Below are 25,300 nucleotides of genomic sequence, written 5' to 3'. Positions count from 1 at the left end.
TAAACTACAAGGGATAATTTGGCAACTCCCCAATATGTCAAGTAAGTGAAAAATAAAAAGGATATAAATGATTTGAGCAACACAATTAAGCTGTATTTATGGGGGAGAGAGAAAAACTGTGTGCAGCAGAGAATGTACATTCTTTTCAAACACACATGAAGCATTTATAGAAATTGACTCTATTAGACCAGAAAAAATCTTGTAAAATTATATGCAGGCCATGCTCTGTGACCACAGTGAAATGAAGTCAGAAATTTACAACAAAAAGCACCAAATATTTGTATATTAAAGTGCATATTTCTAAATAACTCTAGAGGTAAAGAGAATACAGAAATGGAGATGATGAACTACTAAATGCTAAATAAACAACCCGTATCAAAACTCATGGTACCCTTAATTTATCACAAAATTAGAGATACTGAAAATAAATGAGCTAAGGTGGAAAAATAATAAGAAATAAAACAAGCACATGCCATTTGCAGCAACATGCGTGGACCTAGAGATTGTCATACTGAGTGAAATAAGTCAGACAGAGGAAGACAAATATCATATGATAGCGCTTATATGTGGAATCTAAAAACAGGCTACCAATGAACTTATCTACAAAACAGAAATAGAGTTACAGATGTAGAAAACAAACTTAATGGTTATCAGGGGGCAAAGGCGGGGAGGGATAAATTGGGAGATTGGGATTGACATATACACACTACTATATACAAAATAGATGACTAACAAGTACCTACAGTATAGCACAGGGAACACTACTCAGTACTCTGTAATGGCCTATATGGGAAAAGAATCTAAAAAAGAGTGGATGTATGTATATGTATAACTGATTCACTTTGCTGTACAGCAGAAGCTAACACAACATTGTAGCGCAACTATACTCCAATACAAATTTTTTAAAAAAGCACAAGCAAAATAGATGGAAAAACTTGAGAAAGGTAAAAATAAAATATGGTCAAGATAAAGGGAAGAGAAGGCACAAATAAAATCAGTAAAGAAAAAAGATTATTACCATAACTACAATTAAAATTTTTAGATTACAAGATAACTCTAAAACTATGTCAATATATTTTAAATTCTAGGTGAAATATACATTCCTCATGAAACAGAAAACATAAAGTAATAAAATTTTCCCGAGAAAGTAGGACACCTAAGTAGATCAATTACCATAGAAGATTTTGAAACGTTAATGATCTCCATGAAAAAGCATTGGTTTTGTGGGTGGTTTTATAGAGTTTTATGGATGAAATCTACCAGGTTCTTGAGCAGGTGATTCTCATAGTTTATAAACTGTTTCAGAACATTTTTTTAAAAAGGAAATTCAGTTTAGCAGTATCAATACCAAACCACCAAGGAGATACACTGGAAATAACTATAGTTCAATATCACTTATGAATGTGGAAGTAACAATCTTAAATAAAATATTATCAAATCAATCCAGAAGTATATTAAACAATATGATATTATGACCAAATAGATTTTACCCTAAGATTGCAAGGATGGTTCAACATCATTGTCATTGACCACACTGACGTATTAAAAGAGAATAGGCCAATAGATGCAAAGACAACAGTAAAATTCAATACATATTCATTTTTAAAAGGAAAAAAAAATCCTTAAACTAAGATTAGGGACTTCCCTGGTGATGCAGTGGTTAAGAATCCGCCTGCCAATGCAGGGGACATGGGTTGGAACCCTGGTCCAGGAAGATCCCACATGCCATGGAGCAGCTAAGCCCATGCGCCACAAGTCCCGAGCCCATGCACCTAGAGCCTGTGCTGCGCAACAAGAGAAGCCACTACAATGAGAAGCCCACGCACCACAATGAAGAGCAGCCCCTGCTCGCCGCAACTAGAAAAAGCCCACACTCAGCAACGAAGACCCAACATAGCCATACATAAACAAATAAATAAATATATTTAAAAAAACAACTAAGATTAAAAGGGAACTGTTTTGAAGACCTAAATAGACATTTCTCCAAAGAAGACATACAGATGGCCAAGAGGCACATGAAAAGCTGCTCAACATCGCTAATTATTAGAGAAATGCAAATCAAAACTACAATGAGGTATCACCTCACACCAGTTAGAATGGGCATCATCAGAAAATCTACAAACAACAAATGCTGGAGAGGGTGTGCAGAAAAGGGAACCCTTTTGCACTGTTGGTGGGAATGTAAATTCATACAGCCACTATGGAGAACAGTATAGAGGTTCCTTAAAAAACTACAAATAGAATTACCATATGACCCAGCAATCCCACTACTGGGCATATACCCAGAGAAAACCACAATTCAAAACGACACATGCACCCCAGTGTTCATTGCAGCACTATTTGCAATAGCCAGGTCATGGAAGCAACCTAAATGCCCATTGACAGATGAATGCATAAAGAAGATGTGGTACATATATACAATGGACTATTAGACATAAAAAGGAACGAAACTGGGTCATTTGTAGAGACGTGGATGGATCTAGAGACTGTCATACAGAGTGAAGTAAGAGAAAAACATATTAACACATATGTGGAATGTGTTATGTATGTGTTATGTATACATTAACACATATGTGTTAATGTATATTAACACATGTGGAATCTAGATATTGTATATTAACACATATATGTGGAATCTCGATGAACTGGTTTGCAAGGCTGAAATAGAGGCACAGATGTAGAGAACAAATGTATGGACACGAAGTAGGGAAAGTGGTGGGGGGTGGGGTGTTGTGATGAATTGGGAGATTGGGATTGACATATATACACTAATATGTATAAAATGGATAACTAATAAGAACCTGCTGTATAAAAATATAAAATAAAATTCAGAAAAATAAAAAAGGAACTGTCTTGGGCTTCCCTGGTGGCACAGTAGTTAAGAATCCCCCTGCCAATGCAGGGGACACGGGTTCGAGCCCTGGTCCGGGAAGATCCCACATGCCATGGAGCAACTAAGCCTGTGCACCACAACTACTGAGCCTGCGCTCTAGCGCCTGTGAGCCACAACTACTGAAGCCCGTGCGCCTAGAGCCCGTGCTCCACAAGAGAAGCCACTGCAATGAGAAGCCCACGCACCTTCATGAAGAGTAGGCCCCGCTCGCCGCAACTAGAGAAAGCCACACACAGCAACAAAGAACCAAAGTAGCCAAAAGTAAATAAATAAAATAAATAAATTTATATAAATAAAAGGGAACTGTCTTAACTTGATGACAGAATATAAGACTTGATGCCTTATATTCTCTTGAAGCTATCTACTTCATACGGGAAGTACAGGACTGTTCGGGAAATGTCATACTTTTTGGTGAAACATCAGGAGCATTCTCATTAAAGTCAAAAATCAGATAAAGATATGGTCACCAGGGCTTCCCTGGTGGCGCAGTGGTTGAGAGTCCACCTGCCAATGCAGGGGACATGGGTTAGTGCCCCGGTCCGGGAAGATCCCACATGCCGCAGAGCGGCTGGGCCCGTGAGCCATGGCTGCTGAGCCTGTGCATCCGGAGCCTGTTCTCCACAACGGAAGAGACCACAACAGTGAGAGGCCTGCGTACCACAAAAAAAAAAAAAAAAAGATATGGTCACCAATACTGTTTGATCTTATACTGAAGATCCCAGCCAGCATACTAAGTCTGGAAAAAAAAGAGGTGTATGGATAAAAAACAAAAAGCAAACCAAATTTTGGTTATTCACAGGCCATGTGATAATCTACCCATAGAGCCTAAAAGAATCAAATGACAAATTACCAGAACTTAGAATGTTTGCAAGGTAGCCAAATATGAGTTGCAAACTTAAATAACTTACCTTCCTCTAAACCAACAATAAAATAATTAAACGTACAAGAGGACAAAATCCAGTTAACAAAAGTAACAGTCATAAAACTGACATTAGCAATCAAATTTACCCATGAATAAACCAAACAAAAGATGTGTAAGATCTCTTTCATAACTTTGTAAAATACTATTAAATAATATAAAATTAATAAATGGAAAGATATAATAATTATTACTTGATGCGAGAACTCAATATTATATACAGGCGATTCTACCAAAATTTAATCTTTAAATTCAAATTAATCTCATTCAAAATTACAATGGCTTTTTAAAATGAAACTGACAAGCTGACTCTGAAATTCACTTGGAAGAGTAAATTTGTAAGTGTAGTGAAGATGGTTTTAAAAAGAACAAAGATGGGTATATTTTCCTTACCAGTTTTGCAAACATTATAAAGCTGTAGTAATGAAAAAGTGTGTTAATGGTGCAGGAACAGATAGTGGAACAGAAGAAAGTCCAGAAACAGAGCCACGTTTACATGAGAACTTTGAGATGCCTCTTTTTTTCCCTGTAAATGGCTTCCTGGTATTTCTGAGATTAAAAAATCATAGTCAAAGGAGAGTGAGTAGAGAGTTAGTTATTAGTACATTTCCAAAAGTAATAAAGCTACTTTAAATTAGTCTTTCTTATACTCAAAGTAGTACTTACATTATTGGAACTTTCCATCTTTTCTCTAGATGTTGATTCTCATAGAAAAAACTAAGATCATAACTGGTGTTATACATTAAAGGAAGATCTTATCATTACTTAATGTCTCATTGAGACCCAAAGTAATATGTCTAAAATAAGATCATTTTGATCACTTTTAATGGGTATTTGTTTTTATCTTAGGACTTGCAGTTACAGGTCCTCCTGGGCCCCCTGGCTTTCCTGGGGAAAGGGGCCAGAAAGGGGATGAAGGTCCACCTGGAATTTCCATTCCTGGATCTCCTGGACTTGATGGACAGCCTGGGGCTCCTGGCCTTCCAGGGCCTCCTGGCCCTCCTGGCCCTCACATCCCTCCTAGTAAGCTATAGTTTTTTCCTGTTAAGTTCTATTGTTGTTTTTGTTTTGTCTTTATTTGTAAGTGAATCTAGCTGAAGGTTGACATCATTCTTTGTATTTCTGATAGCTAAATATTCTTCCACTGCTTCTACTTTTGATTTTTGGTGATTCTTTGATATTTAGATTTGTTCTTCAAATTATCACTAATATTATATCTTCCTTTTGTTTATAGGTAGTTGTATTAATGCAGAGAAATAACTGAAAATAGATCTCTTTTTTTCCTAGCCTATCAGACTTTCTCTTTGTTGTCTTCTGGATATTTTACAAAAATTGGCTTGCTGTTCTTGTTTTATCTTATCTCAGGTGATGAGGTATGTGAAGCAGGCCCTCCTGGCCCTCCAGGATCTCCAGGTGATAGAGGACTCCAAGGAGAACAAGGAGTGAAAGGTTTGATTCCCATATTCCTTCATCCTTTGAAATCATCAGCAAAATCCCCTATATCCTCCATCCTACCTCAGCCACTCACTCCCATGGTCATACCCCAAGACCACACGTTACCAGTAGTGCACACTTCCATATTTTGATTTCCCGAATCTCATTTTGTGACCACTACATCCTATCTTTCTAGCTTACTACCTCTAATAACCTGACTCCAACATTACTTCACACTCACTGAAACCTACCAACTTTGACTGTCCCTCAACCTTTTGATGTCCTTTCTGCTCTCTTAACCCAGCTTAAATTCCATAATCAATCTCATACATAAACTCTTGACACCTTTGCCCTCCTCTCCTGCCATTGTACTCACTTCAAACAAAAACACAGCCCTGGTAATTCCAAATTACCACCTCTTCTGAGCCTGTGCCTTCTCTCTTCAAACTTCTAACACCTCCTCTTGCATTCTTATTTTAGGATTGTGACTTTGCTTTCTCTTCCACTGACCAATTGAAGCAATAACAAGAGAACTTTCACAGATTGCCGCCACCACCATATTTACCCACCTATTTGCATCTTGCCCCTATATTCTGCCTTCCTGCCTATTATTGTTACTGCTCCTATCTAAAGCAGTTCTTCTGTTTGTACAATAGATTCAGTTTCCTCTTGTTCTCCCCCAAAAATTCATTCCAGAAATTCTTGTCATTCCCATATCATCAATTTTCCCCTTTTACTGGATCATTCCCAGCAGTATACAAATATGCTTTTTTCACCCATCTAAAAATATTTTATCATAATCCCACTTCCCCTGCCTGATACTACGCCATTCCTCTGCTTCCATTTGGAGCAAAACTCTTCAAGAATTTTCTACTCACTGTCTCTAGGTAACTCTACTCTCATTTTCTCTTAAACATACTCCTCAGGACTTCACTCCCCTCCCCCAACCACTCCATAGATGCTGCTTTTGTCAGTCATCAGCAGCCTGTTCACTGCCAATTCAAATATCAAGTCTCAGTCCATTATTTCCTTGATTTTTCCATTCTTTAACACTTTCTTCACTTGGTTTTCAGTATATTACATGCTCTGTTTTTCTTCCTACCTTCCTGGCATATCGTATATATTAGATATAGATATAGGTATAGATATGTCTCTCTCTATATATAGATATGTCTCCTCCTATATATACTTTGTCTCTATATGTATATCTCTCCGTATGTATGTCTATCTATTACCTCCCATGTAACTACTGTCTAAATCAAAATATAGAACTTTTCCAAGACTCTAGAAGACTCTCTTGTGTATCCTATACAGCACTCCCAAAGGTAACCACTGTTGTATCCTCAATCAAACAGTTTGCCTAACTTTGAACTTTGTATAAATGGAATCATACAGTATGGGCTCTTTTATGTCTTAATATTTTATCTGGTTTCTTTTGCTTAATATTATATCTGTGAGGTATATCCATGTTTTTGTTTGTAGCAGTATTTTTTCACTGCTCTTTGGTATTTCATTGAATGAATATTCCTATCCATATTCATCCATTCTAATGTTAATGGACATTTGGTCTGGGGCTATTATGAATAAAGCTGCTATGAACATTCATATATATATATATATATATATATATATATATATATATATATATATACAGTAGGACATAAGCATTCATTTCTGTTGTGTAAACCTGGTAATGGAATTGCTGGATCATAAGGTAGATGTATCTTTGATTCCATAGATACCACCTAACCATTTTACAAAGAGGATTTAGTTTCCATTTTCCTCACAACTTATTGATGCTGAGCCTCTTTTCTTATAGTCTGTACATTCTTTTTGTAAAATACCTATCTTCTTCTATTTTGATTGGGTTGTTGGATATATGTATCACAAATATATTCTCCCATTCTGTGACTTGCTTTTTTACTCGCGTCTTTTCTTGAACAGAAGTTGTTAATTAAAAGAAGTCAAATTATTAATGTCCTCTTTTATGGTTAGTGCTGTTTATGTCCTGTTTTAGAAATCTTTGCTTATCCCAAGGACCTGATGATATTCCTCTATGTTTTCTTCTAAAAGCTTTATCGTTTTTGCCTTTTACATTTCGACCTTTGATCTGTCATGGAGTCATCCTTGATTCCCTTCTTCTCTTGAATTCTGTATGATCCATGAGAAAACCCTATTGGCTCTACTTTCAGATATGTCCAGAATCTAACCAATTCTCATCATGTTCATTGCTGTCACTCTGGAATGAGCTACTATCTCTCCTAGATCACTTCAGCAGTAGCCACTTATGTGTTTACCCTGTTTCCATCCTTGTACTTAGATTATATTATTAACATAGCAACCAGAGTCATCCTTTTAAAACTTAAGTCATATCATGTTGCTTTTCTGTTTAATTTCTTCTCCTAAATTCTCATTTCACTCACAGTAAAAGCCACAGTCTTTGTGGTGGCCTATGTGATATTTTATGATATGCCACTTGTTATAACCTGTTAACTGTCTGACCTGGTTCCCCTTCCTCACTGTACTCCCGCAATCTGTTCTCCTTGATGTTCCTTCTATATGCCAAACATGGCTACTCTTTCTACCTGGACTGCACTATAGTCGTTATGCACGTGCCATGTCCTTTAAGTTTTTTTAATCACGTGTCATCTTCTCAATGAGGTCTTATCCTGACCACCCTATTTAAAATTGCAACCTGCCACCCACCCCTAAGCGTATCCAATTTCACTTACCCAGCCACTGGTAGAATGTAAACACTGTGAAGGTATGGATTTTGTCTGTTTTGTTTATCAATGTATTACAAACTCCTTGAACAGTGCTTGACACATAGTAGTTGCTCAGTAAATATTTATCAAGTAAATTGATTCTAGATATAGGCTTCTCCAGCTACACTGTTAGGTAGGAATATTGTCCCTTAGTGCTAACTTCTTTAGAACCTATCTAAAGAAGGTATATGTACCCCTTCAAGTAAAATTTGTTTTTTATTATGGTTTTCTCTAGGTGACAAAGGTGACACCTGCTTCAACTGTATTGGAACTGGTGTTTCAGGGCCTCCAGGTGAACCTGGTTTGCCAGGTCTTCCAGGTCCCCCAGGTAACACATTCTTCCTCAGGGCAACCTTAAAAATATTTCTTGGCTAGATATTAGTGAGCTTATAGTTTTAAATGATGCCAGTGTCTCATTTTATGACTAGTCACTCACATCCATAAATAATTAAATATGAAATGTCACTATCTGCTGTGAAATAAATTATGCTCTTGTTTCCAGTAGCTGAAGCTACCAGCATTTTCTATTAAAGAATTTCGACAGTATTACTCCAGGAAAAATATCTTCCTTATTTTCCATATGGTGAGGAAAATAACTTATACAGAGTCAGACTTCTTTATTCCAGAAAACTGGGGAAAATGTTCATAATACCTGACCCCTGAATATGGTTTTCAGTGGCCAAGTTTCTAGTCATTGGGATGTTATCACATGTTGTCATTAAGAAATGGTCTTCTACCAGAGTTTGGCAATCAACTGCCAATATTCCTCTTTATTTTTTTTAATTTTTAAAAATTAAAAAATTTAAAATGTTCTTTCTTTTTTAAAAAAGTTTTTATTGGAGTATAGTTGATTTAAATGTTGTGTTAGTTTCCTGTGTACAGCAAAGTGAATCAGTTATACATACACATATATCCAGTCTTCTTTAGATTCTTTTCCCATTATAGGCCATTACAGAGTATTGAGAAGAGTTCTCTGTGCTATACAGTAGGTCCTTATTAGTTATCTCTTTTATGTATAGTAGTGTGTATATGTCAATTCCAACCTCCCAATTTATCCCCCTCCTCCCTTACCCCCCTTGTAGCCATAAGTTTATTTTCTTCATCTGTAACTCTGTTTCTGTTTTGTAGATAAGTTCATTTGTACTCTGTTTGTAAATTCCACATATAAGTGATATCATATGATATTTGTCTTCCTCTTTCTATATATAACTCCCCCTTCCCCATTTCCAACTCTTTTACTCAACTGCCTCTTGGGGTTTCCCAGGATTATATTCTCTTGAAATCACACTTCATGTCTGAGTCAGTCAGGGCTGAGAATAGATACCAGATCTCTTACCTTTCTGTCTAGTGTGTCTCCCAAACACACATTTGGTGTTTGGAAATAGATTTTCAGCAAGTCTTATAGCTGCCCCTAGAAGTTAATCATCTAGCCTTGTACTTCCAGTCTAGTGGTTTTCAAACTTGGGAGTGCATCAGAATTACTTGGAGGGCTTGTTAAAACCCAGATTCCTGGGTCCCACCCCCCCAAATTTCTGATTCAGTAGACCTGGGGTGGAGGGCCCAAGAATTAGCATTTCTAACCAGTGCCCAGGTGATGCTGATGCAGCTGGTCCAGGGACCCATTTTGAGAGCACTGCTTAGTAATATTTTCTCTAGTCTTTGAGCACCAATCCTTTCTCATAAACCAAATTTTAGGGAGTGACAAACCAAAGAAAGAATTGGTAGGAATCTAGGAAAATTGTTTAAGTAAGAACAAAGAAAGATACACAGACTTTGTCCTTATCTCCTTCTCACCTTGGCAATGGGGTGGTTATAAGAGCAGAGCATTTCTGTGCATAGTACTTGGTAGCTGCGAACTCTGAGAGGATTTGGAATTGGAAATACCTAAGGATACAATGCTGTATGTACCAGGAAATGTTAGCTTTACCTAAAAGAAAGGATGATCTCCTCGCCTTCAGAGCATAGAATAGAAAGATCAAAATGTGACTTGTTAAATGGGATTGAATGGCATTCTTATTTTTTAATTAATTAATTTATTTATTTATTTATTGGCTGTGTTGGGTCTTCATTGCTGCAGTGGGCTTTCTCTAGTTGTGGCGAGCGCGGGCTACTCTTCGTCGTGGTGCATGGGCTTCTCATTGCGGTGGCTTCTCTTGTTGCGGAACATGGTCTCTAGGCGTTCGGGCTTCAGTAGTTGTGGCACGCAGGCTCAGTTGTTGTGGCTCGCAGGCTCTAGAGCTCAGGCTCAGCAGTTGTGCCGCATGGGCTTAGTTGCTCCACGGCATGTGGGATCTTCCCAGACCAGGGATCAAACCCGTGTCCCCCGCATTGGTGCATTGGCAGGCAGATTCTTAACCACTGCACCACTGGGGAAGTCTGGCATTCTTATTTTAAAACTTGACTTCCTGACTTGCTGATTTTTATATGAGCTTTGTCAGGATTTCAAGCTCAAAGCTCACATTACTCTGTGTGTGTGTGTGTGTGTGTGTGTGTGTGTGTGTGTGTGTGTGTGTGTGTATTAGGATCTCTTGGTTTCCCTGGACAGAAGGGTGAAAAAGGACACGCTGGTGCAACCGGTCCCAAAGGATTAACAGTAAGTTTTGAGTATATCATATAACAAAAGAAGTAGAAGAAACCTATTTACACTTTGATTTTCACTTGTGGATATATATAAAAGAAATTTAGTTTTCTTATTATGATACATTTGATTCTTTTGCTCGTGCTGACTCATATGTCTCACTTGACTCATAGCTTGGTACACTAAATGTTATTGGGCAGGTTGATGGGATAAACTGGAGAAAGTATTAGAAAAAAAGAAACTGAGTTTCTTTTTCTCTCTCTTCTTTTTCCCCTCTTTATTGCCCCCCCTCAGGGCATACCAGGAGCTCCAGGTGCTCCAGGCTTTCCCGGACCTAAAGGTGAACCTGGTGACGTCCTCACTTTTCCAGGAATGAAGGGTGACAAAGGAGATTTGGGTTCTCCTGGAGCTCCAGGGCTTCCTGGTTTACCTGGCACCCCTGGACAGGATGGATTGCCAGGGCTTCCTGGCCCCAAAGGAGAACCTGTGAGTTGGTTTGATATTCTTGGTTTTGTCATGTCAAATTGTTAGTGATGTTTCCTAGGATAGGCCTGGTGCTGAGATGAACATGTAATCAATGCTTAAAAGAATGTGATTATATATAGTAATGGTACATTGTTATTAACTACATAGGGTTTCTTTACAGTTCTTTTCTCAGTGGTTTTATTAATTATTTCTGCTTAACCCACTGCTATATTGAGTAATATTTGCTATGACTAGGTAGGCAGGAGGTTAAGATGCTTATGGGTCACTGTGAGGTTCCCCTTTTCTTATCCCACATAGCCTTGTCTGGTTTTTTTTAGACCAGACAACAAAAGACTAATTTGGTTTTTATATAAAGTAAGCTTAGAGATTAGTGTGAGTAGATGGCTGTGTGAAATGTGCCATGGAGCCTACAGATTGAAGATAAATGAGTAGATTCTTATTTTGTGCACAACACACAGCCCAGGATATTTAGGTAGAAAGTGCTGTTTTATTAAATGTTAGCTAGGCTGTAAACTTCTTGACTTCATGAACACAGAGATTTTTGCCAATTTTTATTCTTTGCTTTATCACCAGCACCTGGCACATAGTAGGAACTCAAAAATATTTGTTAAAAGAATGAATAAGTAGAGTGAGCACACATACCACCCGATAATAACACACACTTATGTAGTTTTTAAGAACTATTTATGGCTGTATCATTTCTCTAGTTGTACTTAGTAATACCAACCTACAGATAGCTGTTATATCTATGTTTCTGTATTAAATTTTTCCCTTTTCAGGGTGGAATTGCTTTTAAGGGTGAAAGAGGTCCCCCTGGGAACCCAGGTTTGCCAGGTCTCCCAGGAAATAGGGGGCCTATGGGCCCTCTTGGTTTTGGCCCTCCAGGCCCACCAGGTGAAAAAGGCATACAAGGTGTAGCAGGAAATCCAGGCCAGCCAGGAATACCAGGTGACTTTATTATGGTTGTTTTGTTTTTAGTTTGGTGCTTAAAAGCAGAAATGTATTTATTATCTTTTGGCCATTCTTGGCTTCTTTTTATGAGAGTTGTGTTTCCATCGCCATTTATATTTGGGCCTTTTCGGAGCTTCTTAGCAGGGAAACATAAGTGTGTGTGTGTGTGTGTGTGTTTTAAGAGGGGCTTCTCTTTAAATTTTTTGACTATATTTATTGTTACTGTTGTTGTTTTTAAGTGCATGATATATATAATGTACATGATATATATAATGCAAAGTTTAACAAATATAATGGAAACACACACATAACGACCACACACGTCAAGAAACAACATTGCCAGCATCCTCGAAACCCCTATCCTCCTCTCTCTGTTCTTTCCTAATCATAATCCCCTTCCATTTCTCCAAAGGTAAACACTGTCCTGACTTTTGCATAATTTCCTTCTATATACAGTTTTATCACCTAGATATGTATTCCTATCAAAGTACTTTAATTATGCTTCTTTTTGAGTGTTATATTAATGGAAGCATAGGGTAAGTATTCTTTATGTTAACTTTGTGTATGGATATAGCATATTCATTTTCACTGCTGTACAGTATCCCACTGTGTGTGTGTGTGTATGTATCACCGTTGCTTTATGCATTCTATTGTTAATGGACAGTTGGGTTATTTATAGTTCAGGCCTATTATGAATAATGCTTCTATGTGCATTCTTTTATATATATTTCTGGTGTACATGTGCATACACTGCTCTGTGACAGAGATCAGCAAACTACAACTCTGGCCCTCCACATGTTGTCATAAATGAAAAGTTTATTTGAACACATCCACAGCCATTCACTATTGTTTATGCTTGCTTTTGCACTACTACTGCAGAGTTGTTGTTGCTACAGAGACCAGATGGCCCACAAAGCCTAAAGTATATGCTGTCTGGTCCTTTACAGAAAAAATTTGCCAATCCCTAGGCTAGGGTATATATTTAAGATTAGCATTCTTGAGACATAGAATAAATGCATCTTCCAGCTGTACTAGATAATTCCAAACTACGTCCAAAGCAATTGTACCAATTTATATTCCCACCAGCAGTAATAGAGGTTTCTTGTTGCTCTGTATCCGCATAAGTATTTTGTATTGTTAGACTTTTTCATTTTTGCCAGTCTGTTGAGTGTGATATATCTCATGGCAGTTTTATTTTATATTTCTCTGATTATATTAATGTTTACCACCTTTTCATATGTTTGTTGACCATTTGAATTTCTCTTTGTGAAATGTCTATTCAAGTGTTTTGACCATTTTTTCTTTTGGATTGTTTCTTTTTCTTATTGATTTGGAGGAATATATATGTGTGTGTGTGTGTATATATATATATATATATATAATTTGTATTAGTTCTTTATTAGCTATTTATTTTGTAAAATCTTAATTCACTATGGCTTGCCATTTTCACTCTCTGTATGGTGTCTTCAATGAACAGAAATCACTTTGAATGTAGTCAAATATATCAACCTTTTCTCTCTCATGGTTAGTGCTTTTTATGTCATGTTTGAGAAATCCATCTTTGTCCTGAGCCTATTTCAAATTCTTATTTCAATTAATGAGAAGTAGTTGTACTTGGACTTTGCACATGTAAAACCTTAACCAAAACTAGTTAACCAAAAATAAGTATTTTTCTTTTGACCTACATTTAGAAAATATTTTTATAGATGCCTAATATTTTTATAGATGCCATCTTCATGGAAACCCTTAATACTGTCATCTACTTTTATCTTTGAAATTTCATCCTTCTGTTTAGTATCTTCCTTGAAAATATATACAGGATTGTTTTTCTCATGGATTTTTGTTAGTTTGAATTTTTAGAAGATTGTAAGTACTTTCTTTTTTGTTTTAATTAGCGGAGATCTTTAGTCAAGTGAACACTTCCCATTCACTATTAATTCCCACTTGTTCTTAGGTCCTAAAGGTGATCCAGGTCAGACCATAACACAGCCAGGGAAGCCTGGCTTGCCTGGTAACCCAGGCAGAGATGGTGAAGTAGGTCTTCCAGGTATGTGAGGAATTTATTTGACCATGTCTTCAACACTTGTTGGTTTCTGTCTTTGGCTACTTCCAAAAAACTGCTGTTTCTCCGTAGGTGAACCTGGACTCCCAGGCCAGCCAGGCTTGCCAGGTATACCTGGTAGCAAAGGAGAACCAGGTATCCCTGGAATTGGGCTTCCTGGACCACCTGGTCCCAAAGGTATGTAGGACTGGGTAGCAGGCAAGGTAGGTTAGCTGGTTAGTATGATATTATTCTTTGATATAGCTCACAAAACAGATAAAGTATATTCGTGCAACTTTTTTCTATGTGCAATAAAGAATGTAAAGGAAAAGTCACAGCATGTATGTACTATAGTTTCATTGTCTTTATGTAAAACATTCCAGACAAGAAAATATCTAAATCCTAGATATGCAAAAATGATATACAAGCTTTAAATATCACAGTAATTATTGTCTTTTGTGTTCATCACTGTATTTTCAGGGCTCAGAAAAGTCCTGGCACGTATTAAGCGCTCAATAGATACTTGTTAAATGAATGAATTGTATTAAACAGAAAACAGATTTATTGCACACTTATATCCAAGTAATGTTTTATCCTAAATCATATTCTCTTGATTTACTGAAATTTTTAGGGCTGTTGCTTCAGTTATGCTTTATTCTTCACAGAATTTCTTTTCTCATGAATGGCAAGAGTGTGCATTGGTCTGAGATCAGTGCTTAAACATGTCCTTACTCATTTATGCTACATGACTTCAAAAGAGTCAGATTTGATTTTATGTGTATATATGTGTATAATATCTGCGATTTTTTTTACATCTTTATTGGAGCATAATTGCTTTACAATGGTGTGTTAGTTTCTGCTTTATAAAAAAGTGATTCAGCTATACGTATACGTATATCCCCATATCTCCTCCCTCTTGCATCTCCCTCCCACCCTCCCTATCCCACCCCTCAAGGTGGTCACAAAGCACTGAGCTGATCTCCCTGTGCTATGTGGCTGCTTCCCACTAGCTCTCTATTTTACATTTGGTAGTGTATATGTCCATGCCACTCTCTCACTCCGTCCCAGCTTACCCTTCCCCATCCCTGTGTCCTCAAGTCCATTCTCTATGTCTGCATCTTTATTCCTGTCCTGCCCCTAGATTCTTCACATCCATTTTTTTTTTAGATTCCATATATATGTGTTAGCATACGGTATTTGTTTTTCTCTTTCTGACTTGCTTCACTCTGTATGACAGTCTCTAGGTCCATCCACCTCACTACAAATAACTCAATTTTCTTTCCTTTTATGGCTGAGTAATTTGCATTGTATATATGTGCCACATCTTCTTTATCCATTCGTCTGTCAATGGACATTTAGGTTGCTTCCATGTCCTGGCTATTGTAAATAGTGCTGAAATGAATATTGTGGTACATGACTCTTTTTGAATTATGGTTTTATCAGGGTATATGCCCAGTAGTGGGATTGCTGGGTTGTATGGAAGTTCTATTTTTAGTTTTTTGAGGAACCTCCATACTGTTCTCCATAGTTGCTGTATCAATTTACATTCCCACCAACAGTGCAAGAGGGTTCCCCTTTCTCCACACCCTCTCCAGCATTTATTGTTTGTAGATTTTTTGAAGATGGCCATTCTGACTGGTGTGAGGTGATATCTCATTGTGGTTTTGATTTGCATTTCTCTAATGATTAGTGATATTGAGCATCCTTTCATGTGTTTGTTGGGGATCTGTATATCTTCTTTGGAGAAATGTCTATTTAGGTCTTCTGCCCATTCTTGGATTGGGTTGTTTGTTTTTTTGATATTGAGCTACATGAGCTGCTTATAAATTTTGGAGATTAATCCTTTGTCAGTTGCTTCATTTGCATATATTTTCTCCCATTCTGAGGGTTGTCTTTTCATCTTCTTTATGTTTTCCTTTGCTATGCAAAAGCTTTGCAGTTTCATTAGGTCCCATTTGTTTATTTTTGTTTTTATTTCCATTTCTCTAGGAGGTGGGTCAAAAAGGATCTTGCTGTGATTTATGTCATAGAGTGTTCTGCCTATGTTTTCCTCTAAGAGTTTGATAGTGTCTGGCCTACATTTAGGTCTTTAATCCATTTTGAGTTTATTTTTGTGTATGGTGTTAGGGAGTGTTCTAATTTCATTCTTTTACATGTAGCTTTCCAGTTTTCCCAGCACCACTTATTGAAGAGGCTATCTTTTCTCCATTGTATATTTTTGCCTCCTTTATCAAAAATAAGGTGACCATATGTGTGTGGGTTTATCTCTGGGCTTTCAATCCTGTTCCATTGGTCTATATTTCTGTTTTTTGTGCCAGTTCCATACTGTCTTGATTACTGTAGCTTTGTAGTATAGTCTGAAGTCCAGGAGGCTGATTCCTCCAGCTCCATTTTTCTTTCTCAAGATCGCTTTGGCCATTCTGGGTCTTTTGTGTTTCTATACAAGTTGTGAAATTTTTTGTTTTAGTTCTGTGAAAAATGCCATTGGTAGTTTGATAGGGATTGCATTGAATCTGTAGATTGCTTTGGGTAGTATAGTCATTTTCACAGTGTTGATTCTTCCAGTCCAAGGGCATGGTATATCTCTCCATCTGTTGGTATCATCTTTAATTTCTTTCATCAGTGTCTTATAGTTTTCTGCATACAGGTCTTTTGTCTCCTTAGGTAGGTTTATTCCTAGGTATTTTATCCTTTTGGTTGCAATGGTAAATGGGAGTGTTTCCTTAATTTCTCTTTCAGATTTTTCATCATTAGTGTATAGGAATGCAAGAGATTTATGTGCATTAATTTTGTATCCTGCTACTTTGCTAAAATTCATTGATTAGCTCTAGTAGTTTTCTGGTAACATCTTTAGGATTCTCTATGTATAGTATCATGTCATCTGCAAACAGTGACAGTTTTCCTTCTTGTTTTCCAATTTGGATTCCTTTTTTTTCTTTTTCTTCTCTGATTGCTGTGGCTAAAACTTCCAAAACTATGTTGAATAATAGTGGTGAGAGTGGACAACCTTGTTACTGATCTTAAAGGAAATGGTTTCAGCTTTTCACCATTGAGAACGATGTTGGCTGTGGGTTTGTCATATATGGGCTTTATTATGTTGAAGTAAGTTCCCTCTATGTCTACTTTCTGGAGGGTTTTTATCGTAAATGGGTGTTGAATTTTGTCAAAAGCTTTTTCTGCATCTATTGAGAGGATCATATGGTTTTTCTCCTTCAATTTGTTACTATGGTTTATCACATTGTTTGATTTGCGTATATTGAATCCTTGCACTTCTGAGATAAACCCCACTTCATCATGTTGTATGATCCTTTTAATGTGCTGTTGGATTCTGTTTGCTAGTATTTTTTGAGAATTTTTGCATCTATGTTCATCAGTGATATTGGCCTGTATTTTCTTTCTTTGTGACAGCTTGATCTGGTTTTGGTATCAGGGTGATGGTGGCCTCATAGAATGAGTTTGGGAGGGTTCCTCCCTTTGTTATATTTTGGAAGAGTTTGAGAAGGATAGGTATTAGCTCTTCTCTAAATGTTTGAAAGAATTTGCCTGTGAAGCCATCTGGTCCTGGGCTTCTGTTTGTGGGAAGATTTTTAATCACAGTCTCAATTTCAGTGCTTGTGATCCGTCTGTTTATATTTTCTATTTCTTCCTGGTTCAGTCTCAGAAGGTTGTGCCTTTCTACGAATTTGTCCATTTCTTCCAGTTTGTCCATTTTATTGGCATAGAGTTGCTTGTAGTAATCTCTCATGATCCTTTGTATTTCTGCAGTGTCAGTTGTTACTTCTCCTTTTTCATTTCTAATTCTATGATTTGAGTCTTTCCCTTTTTTTCTTGATGAGTGTGACTAATGGTTTATCAATTTTGTTTATCTTCTCAAAGAACCAGCTTTTAGTTTTATTGATCATTTCTATTGTGTCCTTCATTTCTTTTTCATTTATTTCTGATCTGATCTTTATGATTTCTTATCTTCTGCTAACTTTGGGTTTTTTGTTCTTCTTTCTCTAATTCCTTTAGATGTAATGTTAGGTTGTTTATTTGAGATTTTTCTTGTTTCTTGAGGTAGGATTGTATTGCTATATACTTCCCTCTTATAGGTACTTCTGCTGCATCCCATAGGTTTTGGGTCATCGTGTTTTCATTGTCATTTGTTTCTAGGTATTTTTTGATTTCCTCTTTGATTTCTTTAGTGATCTCTTGGTTACTTAGTAGTGTATTGTTTGGCCTCCATGTGTTTGTATTTTTTACAGATTTTTTTCCTGTAATTGATATCTAGTCTCATAGTATTGTGGTTGGAAAAGATACTTGGTACGATTTCAGTTTTCTTAAGTTTACCGAAGCTTGACTTGTGACCCAAGGTATGATCTATCCTGGAGAATGTTCCACGAGCACTTGAGAGGAAAGTGTATTCTGTTGTTTTTGGATGGAATGCCCTTAAATATCAATTAAGTCCATCTTGTTTAATATGTCATTTAAAGCTTGTGGTTCCTTATTTATTTTCTGCAATTGTTTTTAGATCACTTCCAGAATTATGTAGTAGGTCTTTTATCATACTGTATCCAGATGTAAGAAGAAGAAAAGTTTCTCTGCATTTTTGTGTTGGATTCATTCCTTATTTTTAGTTCTTTCTCGTTGGTAATAGCTTTGATTTCCCTAGAAGAGCATATCTTCCACACACATTAGCCCTATATGACAATAATAGGGGACCATATGGTGATTGAGAGAGAATATCAGGTATCTGTAAGGCTTAGTCTGAAGTAGTCATCTAGAATGTCATTGTGGTTTTACCATCTTACTGTAGTCACTAAGCATGATTGAATAGGGTGAAAATGTGGGTTTGGGAGTTTGGGTATCTTTCTTACAGTGTCTTCTCTTTGGAGATTAAAAAATGGCTTCTAATTTTACAGGTTTCCCTGGAATTCCAGGACCTCCAGGAGCACCTGGGACACCTGGAAGAATTGGTCTAGAAGGTCCTTCTGGGCCACCAGGCTTTCCAGGACTAAAGGTCTGAGACATTTTAATTTATTTTTTATTCTTTTTCTATTCCCCCTACCTTCCTTAGCCTTCTCTATTTTGATTTAGACATCATCCCAAGGCTTCACTGTATAAATAAAACTTAACTTATTGTATTTTTATTTAAAAATATTTAATTCCAAATACTTTTTAATAGTCCAAGGGGGTCAAATTTGAAGCAAAAAAAAAAAAAGTTTCTGAACCTGTTTAGAGTGACTGGTTATATGATGAGATGAGATGAGAGAATACAATCATCAGCTTCCCCTGTGCTTTTCTGTAATACCATCATTCCATTTAATCTCTGTCCATGTCTGTGTGATGTTTGGTTGAAATGGTGTTGAATATCATGCCAAGTACTTCTCATACGTTTCCCCTCTGTCCCAATTCCATCCCAGATACTTAATGCAAATCATTGCTATCGACTTAGTACTAATAATGGTACTGTGTTTGAGTTGGTTTCTGTCCCTCTTACTACATTTTAGCTAATGTAAAATTTTCCTTAGTCAGTCTTCAGCAAACTGCCATGGTACGTAATTATCCTAACTGTTCCTGTATTTTCTCTGTGTTTAATTAATTTAAACTTCCTGTGTTTTTATGATTACTATCAATAACTTTTTTCCATGGGAAGAAAAATTGACCATGGCCACAGTTGTCATGAGAAATCACTTCTCTATTGATTGTTTTTATTTTATTATTAACCTTTTCAAATGAACGCAAAAGTAAAAGGAATAATACAGTGAACTTTCATATATCCATCACTCAGATTCCAGATTATCAAGATTTTATCATATTTGCTTCATCTACGCTTTTTTTCTTTGCTGAAGTATTTTAACCCAAATCTCAATACTGTGTCATTTCACCTATAAATATCTATACTTCAGTATTCATCTCTAAGTAAACAGACATTATATAGAAAACCCACAATTCTTTTATCGTACTTAGTCAAATTTAAAATAATCATCTAATAGAGTACCCAGTCTGTAATCATATTTCATCACTTCAGTTCTTTAATCTCATGCTGTCTCAGTTATTTCTTTTTTGTCCTGAAACCAGACCAAATAATTCAATTTGTTTTACTAAGCCCAGTTTCCTATCCTTCCAGATGTTCTGTCCTGCTTGCCAATTACTTTTCATTTAATTATCCTACTCCCTTTACCATGGCAGGGGGGATATTACCTTGTATTTTCTGCTTTAAATTCTCTGTAGTAAACAGTAAACACCAAGAAAGTCATGGGAGTCTTTGTTGTGTTTTATCATGTGTACGCTCAAGGGAGAACCAGGATTTGGGCTACCTGGGCCACCTGGGCCTCCAGGACTCCCAGGTTTCAAAGGAATACTTGGTCCAAAAGGGGATCGTGGTTTCCCAGGACCTCAAGGTCCTCCAGGACAAGCTGGCTTGGATGGGCTACCTGGACCAAAAGGTATGGAGGCTGTTGCTACTTCTCAATGTGCTTTTAAATTTATAGAAATTGAAACTGTTGTGACAGTTTATGGGTGATAATCCCAATTAACTAGAAAGCCTATGCTGCCACTCTATCATGGCTTTTTTTTAATCCTCCATTGGTATATGTTGTGTTTTATTTCATTGTATAGATGATACAATCATATATGTATTGAAGTAACACTTTTGTAAAGGTCTTCCCTTTACCGCATATCCATCCATTATGTTCCTCCCCATCCTATATGTAGCCATTTTTTAGTTACTTATTTGTCCTTCTGGTGTTCCTTCATACAAATACAAGCCAATAAGAATATGAATATATATATATATATATATATATATATATAGTTTAACATCTTTATTGGAGTATAATTGCTTTACAATGGTGTGTTAGTTTCTGCTTTATAACAAAGTGAATCAGCTATACATATACATACATCCCCATATCTCCTCCTTCTTGCGTCTCCCTCCCACCCTCCCTATCCCACCCCTCTAGGTGGTCACAAAGCACTGAGCTGATCTCCCTGTGCTAAAGAAGAATAAAGAATATATATATTTTTATTTACTACCTTTCTCAAAAGATAGAGTACTACCTTTTGCACTTTTTTCATTTAACTTTATATTCTAGAGAATCCTCCATGTTAGTACATAGAGATTGTGATTTTTTAAAAATAGTTGCCTAGTATTGGATTGCTTGGGTATGCCATGTTTTATCCTACCAGTTGCTAGTTGCTAGACTGTGTTTTTGGCAATATTTTCTTATTAGAAATAATGCCACACTGAATAATCTTGCATACATGTTATTTCATGTGTGTACAGGTGTAATGTTAGAATAGAGTAATAAAAATGGGTTTTCTGAATGGAAGGGCAAATGCATTTCTAGATATTGACAGATTCCTCTCCATTTGTACCTTTTTACACTCCCCCCCAAAATGTATGGGTGTGCTTGTTTCCCCACAGCCTTGCTAAATGAGTATGTTGATAAACTCTTGGATTTTTGCCAAACTGTTGGAAACAAGTAGATATCTCAGTATAGTTTTTTAAACATTTTATTGTGAAAAATCTCAAACACACAGAAAAATTAACAAGAATTGTACAGTGAAAACCCATCTATCTACCACCTAGATTCTACAATTCACACTTTATCTCTCTGCCAACATTTAATTTTTTTTTTCTTTGTGGTACGCGGGCCTCTCACCGCTGTGGCCTCTCCCGTTGTGGAGCACAGGCTCCGGGCGCGCAGGCCCAGCGGCCATGGCTCACGGGCCCAGCTGCTCTGCGGTATGTGGGATCCTCCCGCTCAGGGGCACGAACCCATGTCCCCCGCATCAGCAGGTGGACTCCCAACCACTTAGCCACCAGGGAAGCCCCGGTGGGGCTTTTAAAAAATTTTTTATATAAAGCAAAGTAGAAAGAATTTTACAGTGACTACTGTATACCCACCATTGATGTTCTACTATCAACATTTTACTATGCATGATTTGTCACGTATTTGTTCATCCCTTTCTACTTTCACTGACTTATTTTTAATGCGTTTCAAAGTAAATTACAGTAGCAATGCACTTCTCCCTAAATACTGCAGCATGCATTTCTATGGTTGTTCTTTTTCTTTTGATACACTACCAAATGTAAAATAGATAGCTAGTGGGAAGCAGCCACATAGCACAGGGAGATCAGCTCGGTGCTTTGTGACCACCTGGAGGGGTGGGATAGGGAGGGTGGGAGGGAGGGAGGCGCAAGAGGGAAGAGATATGGGAACATATGTATATGTATAACTGATTCACTTTGTTATAAAGCAGAAACTAACACCATTGTAAAGCAATTATACTCCAATAAAGATGTTAAAAAAAATGAAATGTGCAAATCTTAAGAGTACATTTTCTGGATTTTAACAGATGCATACTCCTGTTTAACCAAACCCCTATCAAGATATGATCCCAGAAATTTTCCTTTTGCCCCTTTCCTCAGTCCTAACCCCAATATCCACAGTGGCAACCATACGGTAATGATTTTTTTCATCAAAAATTAATTCTACCTGTTCTAGAAATCCTTTGGAATTATACAGCATGTGCTTTCTTTGTAAGGCTTCCTTCACTCAGATTATTGTTTTTGAGATTCATTCATGTTGTTGTGTTTATCAGTAGTCCTTTTTTTTTTTTAATGAGCATTTCATTGTATAAGTATACCAAAGTTTGTTTATCCGTTCTCTGTTGATGGACACCTGCGCTGTGTCAAAGTGTTTGGCTATTATGAGGGAAACTCTTAAGAACATTCTTTTACAACTTTTTTTTAATGGACATGTGCTTTCATTATGCTTGAGTAAATACCTAAGAGTAGAATTGTTGGGTCATAAGACAGGTGCATGTTAGTTGTATAAGACACTACTAGACCTTTTTCAGGGAACCCTTGTACATCGTTGGTAGGAATGTAAATTGGTACACCCACTGTAGAAAACAGTATGGAAGTTTCTCAAAAAACTACAAGTAGAACTACCATATGATCCAGCAATCCCACTCCTGGGCATATATCCAGAGAAAACCACAATTCAAAACGACACATGCACCCCAGAATTCACTGCAGCACTATTCACAATAGCCAGGTCATGGAAGCAACCTAAATGCCCATCAATAGACGAATGCATAAAGATATGCACATATGCATATATGTGGCACATATATACGATGGAATATTACTCAGCCATAAAAAGGAACGAAATTGTGCCATTTGCAACAACATGAATGGACTTGGAGGGTATTATGCTTAGTGAAATAAGTCAGACAGAGAAAGACAAATAATGTATGATAGGACTTATATGTAGAATCTAAAAAATAAAACAAAATAGTGAATATAACAAAAAGGAAACAGTCTCACAGAAATAGAGAACAAACTAGTGGTTACTGGTGGGGAGAGGGAAGGGGGAGGGGTAAGATAGGGTAGGGGATTAAGAGGTACAAACTACTATGTACTATAAAATAAATACAAAGATATTATTATTATACAAGGATATATTGTACAGCACAGGGAGAATATAGCCAATATTTTATAATAACTATAAATGGAGTATAACCTTTAAAATTGTGAATCACTGTGTTGTACACCTGAAACTTATATAATATTGTAAATCAACTATAACTCAATAATAGAAGAAGGAAATTACTAGACCTTTTCCCAAAATGGTTGTATCATTTTCTAACCAATACGGTATGAAAGTTTCAGTTGTTCCACATTCTCTCCAACATTTGGTTTTATTAGTCTTTTCATTTTTGAATTTTAGTAGGTATGTAGGTAACGTATTTTGGTTTTAGATTGCATTTCCCTGATGGCTAATGATGTTGAGCTCTTTTACATGTACTGGTGAATTATTTACATATTCAGATATTTTTCCCACTTTAAAATATGGGTTGTTGGACTTCCCTGGTGACGCAGTGGTTGAGAGTCCGCCTGCCGATACAGGGGACATGGGTTCGTGCCCCGGTCCGGGAAGATCCCACATGCCGCAGAGCGGCTGGGCCCGTGAGCCATGGCCACTGAGCCTGCGCATCCGGAGCCTGTGCTCTGCAACGGGAGAGGCCACAACAGTGAGAGGCCCTCGTACCGCAAAAAAAAAAAAAAATATATATATATATATATATATATATATATATATATATATATATATATGGGTTGTTTCTCTTTTTATTGTTAAGTTGGAAGTGACCTTTACGTATCCTGCATACTGGTTCTTTGTCAAATACATGTTTATGAGTATTTTATCCCTATCTGGCTTGCCTAGTGTATTTTGATGAGCAAAAGTTTTAATTTTATTGACTTTTCATTTATCAATTGTTTTCTTATTTGATGATTATTTTCTGTGTTTTATCTAAGAAAACTTTCCCTGTTCCAAAGTTGCAAATATATTCCTTTTTATTTTGTAAATTTTATAGTTTTAGCTTTTATGTTGGAGACTATCATCCATTTCAAGTAATTTTTGCTTAGTATCATTTATTTAAAATAGCTCCCTCCTCATTGGATTATTTTGGTGTCTGTGTCAAAAATCAAACAACTGTTTATGTGTGGGTGTATTTCTGTGCTGTCAGTTCTGCTTATCTATCTTACTATCCTTAAGTTCCTACCAACTGTTTATATTACAGTAGCTTTACAGTAAGACTTGATGTCAGGTAATATAAGTTCTCCAACTTTTTTCTTTTTTAAAAATTTATTTGGATATACTAGGTCCTTTTCCTTTACTCTCAGGGTAGTTTAAAATTTGTATTTCCATTACTATGAGGGAAATTGACCATCTTTTCATATATTTAAAGGACATACATATTTTTTCCTGTAAACTGCTCATGTCCTTTGCTCATTTCTTTATTGGTTTCTTCTATCCCCTTGATTTTGATTTCCCTAATTATGTATATGAATAGAATTAGTCTAACTGGTTTGGCAATTGTTTTTTTTTTCTTTCTGGTTTGCAAGGAAGTAGACTCTCCTGGTCAACGTTTTGGCCTCCAGAAAATAATCTGAAGAACCCCATGCTTCTGAAACATGTTGGATTGATTCCTATTAAAGCAATAAAACAGCATTGCCAAATTTAACCAGCCTATATTCTGCCAGCAAGAGCCCCAAACTAACCCAATACAAATTGTTCTCAGATAAGCGCTTTTAAAAATACCTTCCTGTCTTTGAGTACACAATTCTGGCCGGCTATAAACTGTAACACTCAAAGTTACAGATAGTGTTTCCCATCAGTTACCTCCCCCAGCTTAAACCTGTGACCCCCCCAAACTTGCAGATAGAAGCATTTCA

The 25,300-nt window shown here is 36.7% G+C and overlaps 1 protein-coding gene across 1 annotated transcript in view; it reads left to right on the top strand.

Moving 5' to 3' along the window:
- The window catches only part of COL4A5 (collagen type IV alpha 5 chain), a 218,194-nt gene that overhangs the window by 131,067 nt on the left and 61,827 nt on the right, over window positions 1-25,300 (top strand). Inside the window, exons 20-29 of the mRNA XM_060137786.1 lie at window positions 4,662-4,835; window positions 5,178-5,261; window positions 8,247-8,339; window positions 10,534-10,604; window positions 10,884-11,075; window positions 11,855-12,023; window positions 13,981-14,073; window positions 14,161-14,265; window positions 18,969-19,066; window positions 20,345-20,495. Of these exons, the coding sequence (XP_059993769.1) occupies window positions 4,662-4,835; window positions 5,178-5,261; window positions 8,247-8,339; window positions 10,534-10,604; window positions 10,884-11,075; window positions 11,855-12,023; window positions 13,981-14,073; window positions 14,161-14,265; window positions 18,969-19,066; window positions 20,345-20,495 (1,230 nt within the window). The remainder of the gene's footprint in view (window positions 1-4,661; window positions 4,836-5,177; window positions 5,262-8,246; window positions 8,340-10,533; window positions 10,605-10,883; window positions 11,076-11,854; window positions 12,024-13,980; window positions 14,074-14,160; window positions 14,266-18,968; window positions 19,067-20,344; window positions 20,496-25,300) is intronic.

Source organism: Lagenorhynchus albirostris, chromosome X, assembly GCF_949774975.1.
Source record: "Lagenorhynchus albirostris chromosome X, mLagAlb1.1, whole genome shotgun sequence".
Lineage (NCBI taxonomy): Eukaryota > Metazoa > Chordata > Mammalia > Artiodactyla > Delphinidae > Lagenorhynchus > Lagenorhynchus albirostris.
This window is presented reverse-complemented; position numbering and strand designations above follow the sequence as displayed.